This window comes from Silene latifolia, chromosome 2, assembly GCF_048544455.1.
Source record: "Silene latifolia isolate original U9 population chromosome 2, ASM4854445v1, whole genome shotgun sequence".
Classification (NCBI taxonomy): Eukaryota; Viridiplantae; Streptophyta; class Magnoliopsida; order Caryophyllales; family Caryophyllaceae; genus Silene; species Silene latifolia.
The window spans coordinates 111,617,457-111,620,119 of record NC_133527.1 but is presented as its reverse complement, the minus strand read 5'-3'; the positions used below and the strand labels follow the sequence as shown (position 1 = coordinate 111,620,119).

General features: G+C 40.5%; 1 protein-coding gene across 1 annotated transcript; it reads left to right on the top strand.

Annotated features, from left to right (window-relative positions):
- Positions 1-423: 423 nt before the first annotated feature.
- On the top strand, positions 424-2,304 carry LOC141641187 (uncharacterized). Its single transcript, XM_074449857.1, has 4 exons — positions 424-858; positions 976-1,117; positions 1,477-1,692; positions 1,976-2,304. Exons 1-4 carry the CDS (start codon positions 424-426, stop codon positions 2,302-2,304), a joined length of 1,122 nt encoding a protein of 373 aa, XP_074305958.1.
- Positions 2,305-2,663: the final 359 nt, after the last annotated feature.

Below are 2,663 nucleotides of genomic sequence, written 5' to 3'. Positions count from 1 at the left end.
CGAGAAATAAATTCGAGGTTTTCTAGGAAGAGTTCAACACATAAGCCGTTTCGTTGCGAAGTTGACGATGATTTGTGAGCCGATCTTTAAGAAGCTAAAGGTCGGAGAGCATGTTATGTGGGATGACCAGTGTCAGGCTGCATTCAATAAAGTAAAAGAAGTATTGTCTTCTCCACCAGTTTTGAACCCACCAATAATCGGGCTGCCACTATCGCTATATCTAACCGTTACAGATACGGCAATGGGGGCTATGCTGGCCCAATTAGTTGACAAAGAAGAAAGAGCTATTTACTACATTAGTAAAAAAAATTGGACTATGAAGTAAAGTACACACCTCTTGAAAAGACGTGTTTGGCCGTAGTCTGGGCAACGAAGAAATTAAGACATTACATGCTCAACTACAGTGTGAGTGTCTACTCAAAAATGGATCTGATCCACTACTTGTTTGAAAAACCAGTGCTAAATGGAAGAATGTCGAGATGGACCCTCATGTTATCAGAGTTCGATCTCAAATATGTACCCTTGAAAGTGATCAAGGGAAGGGCGGTTGCATATTTCCTCGCCGACAATCCAATCGAAGAAACAGAAGTCATCGACACTTGGTCATTTCCCGACGAAAATGTGGTACACGTCGAGAATGAAATATGGGATTTATATTTCCATGGAGCATCGAACTATATGGGATATGGAGTAGGTATACTTCTTATCTCGCCAACAGGTGAACACGTGCCCATGTCCATCAAACTGGATTTCAATGTCACAAACAACGCCGCTGAATACGAAGCATGTTTGCTCGGCTTACGCAGTGCTCTAGACTTGGGGTTGAAGAAGTTGTTAGCTCATGGAGATTCGTCCACTGTGATCAATCAAATGGACGGGTCATGGAAAATTAAGAGCCAAAGTTTAGCCCCATATCAAACCAGAATCGAATAATTGGAAAAATACTTCGAAGACATTCGATATGTTCACCTCCAGAGAGAGGAAAACCAATTTGGAGATGCATTGTCCAAGTTAGCTGCTTTGATCAACATTCCTGACCACATAAACAGTATGTCAATATGTGTCGAACGAAGATCGTCACCTGCCTATGTGAATGTAATCGATGATACCGAGGAAGGTAAAACCGAACCCTGGAACACAGCCATTTTGAAATTCAAGGAAACAAGAGAGTACCCTCCCGACCTTGACACGCGTGGAAAATGCGACCTACGAATGTTATCAGCCCAATTCATTAAGACCGATGACGGGTAATTGTACAAGAAGACGGCTCAAGGTGTTTTATTGCGATGCATCGATAAATCAACAGCTGAAAAGGTTATGGAAGAAGTCAATGACGGTGAGTGTGGACTACATATGAATGCCCATATGTTGGCCCGTAAGATCATAAGGCTTGGTTATTATTGGATAACGATGGAAATCGATTGTTTCAAATATGTCAAGCATTATCACAATTGTCATATATTCGCAAATGTACAGCGTATGGCACCTTCCATGTTATACACCATGACGTCACCCTAGCCATTTTCAACCTGGGAATCGATATCATTGGAAAAGTACACCCATCAGGAACTAGAGGGCATTGTTTTATCCTTGTTGCAATTGACTACTTCACGAAGTGGGTGGAGGCTAAATCTTACAAAGTGCTGAAAGCAAAGCAAGTAGCACAGTTGAGACCGAAGTTATACTTTAAAAGTATAAAATTAAACATCACAAGTCATCACCATACCGACCACAGACGAATGGTGCGGTAGAAGCTGGCAACAAAACAGTTACACCCACTTTAAGGAAGATGTCTGACAACTATAGAGAATGGCCATAAAAAATACCCTTCGCATTATGGTGGTATAGAACTTCAATTAGAACAGCCACGGGAACAACCCCTTACTACTTAGTACATGGAATGGAAGCGGTTCAACCAGTTGAGCTGGAAATACCGTCCCTGAGGATCCTACTAGAAAGTCATGTTCTGAAGCAGATTGGATTCAAGCAAGATATGATTCACTAGTCATGCTCGATGAGCGACGTTTGAACGCATTGTACCATGTCCAACTCTTCCAGAAAAGGATAGTGAGAGCTTTCAACAAAAAGGTGAAACCGAGGGGAATTAGTGAGGGGGATCTAGTTCTCAAATCAGTTAGACCTTTGTTACCAATTGACCCGAGGGGTAAGTTCAAACCAAATTGGGCAGGCCCTTATTTGGTAAAGAAGATTTTGTCAGGAGGTGTTGTTCGATTAACAGATTTGGATGGGAATGACTTCACAAATCCTACAAATTTGGACCAACTGAAGAAGTATTATCCTTGACGGCGTCATTCTCAAATGTTACGAAATAATCTTTGAATTGCAAATGTTTCTAGAATAAGTTGCAAGTTGTTTACACTACATGAAATGTTTTAAGCATGAACTACGGACTCGGTTTGATTCTGTTGCTAAGCAGATACGTAGGCAACTCTTAGTTAAGAGTACAACCGAAACATGTAAAACAAAAATGAAATTTTTGATGCAGAAACTGAGGATTTCTAATAAATAATAAGTTTTTATTTATTCTAAATTCCGGGCGAAGCCCGTTATAATATTTTATTTCAAGCGAAGCCCATCACACACAACTAAAAAGGAAAAGCACACAAACAGTAATAGTAATAGTAGATAATAAAGTCGAAGAC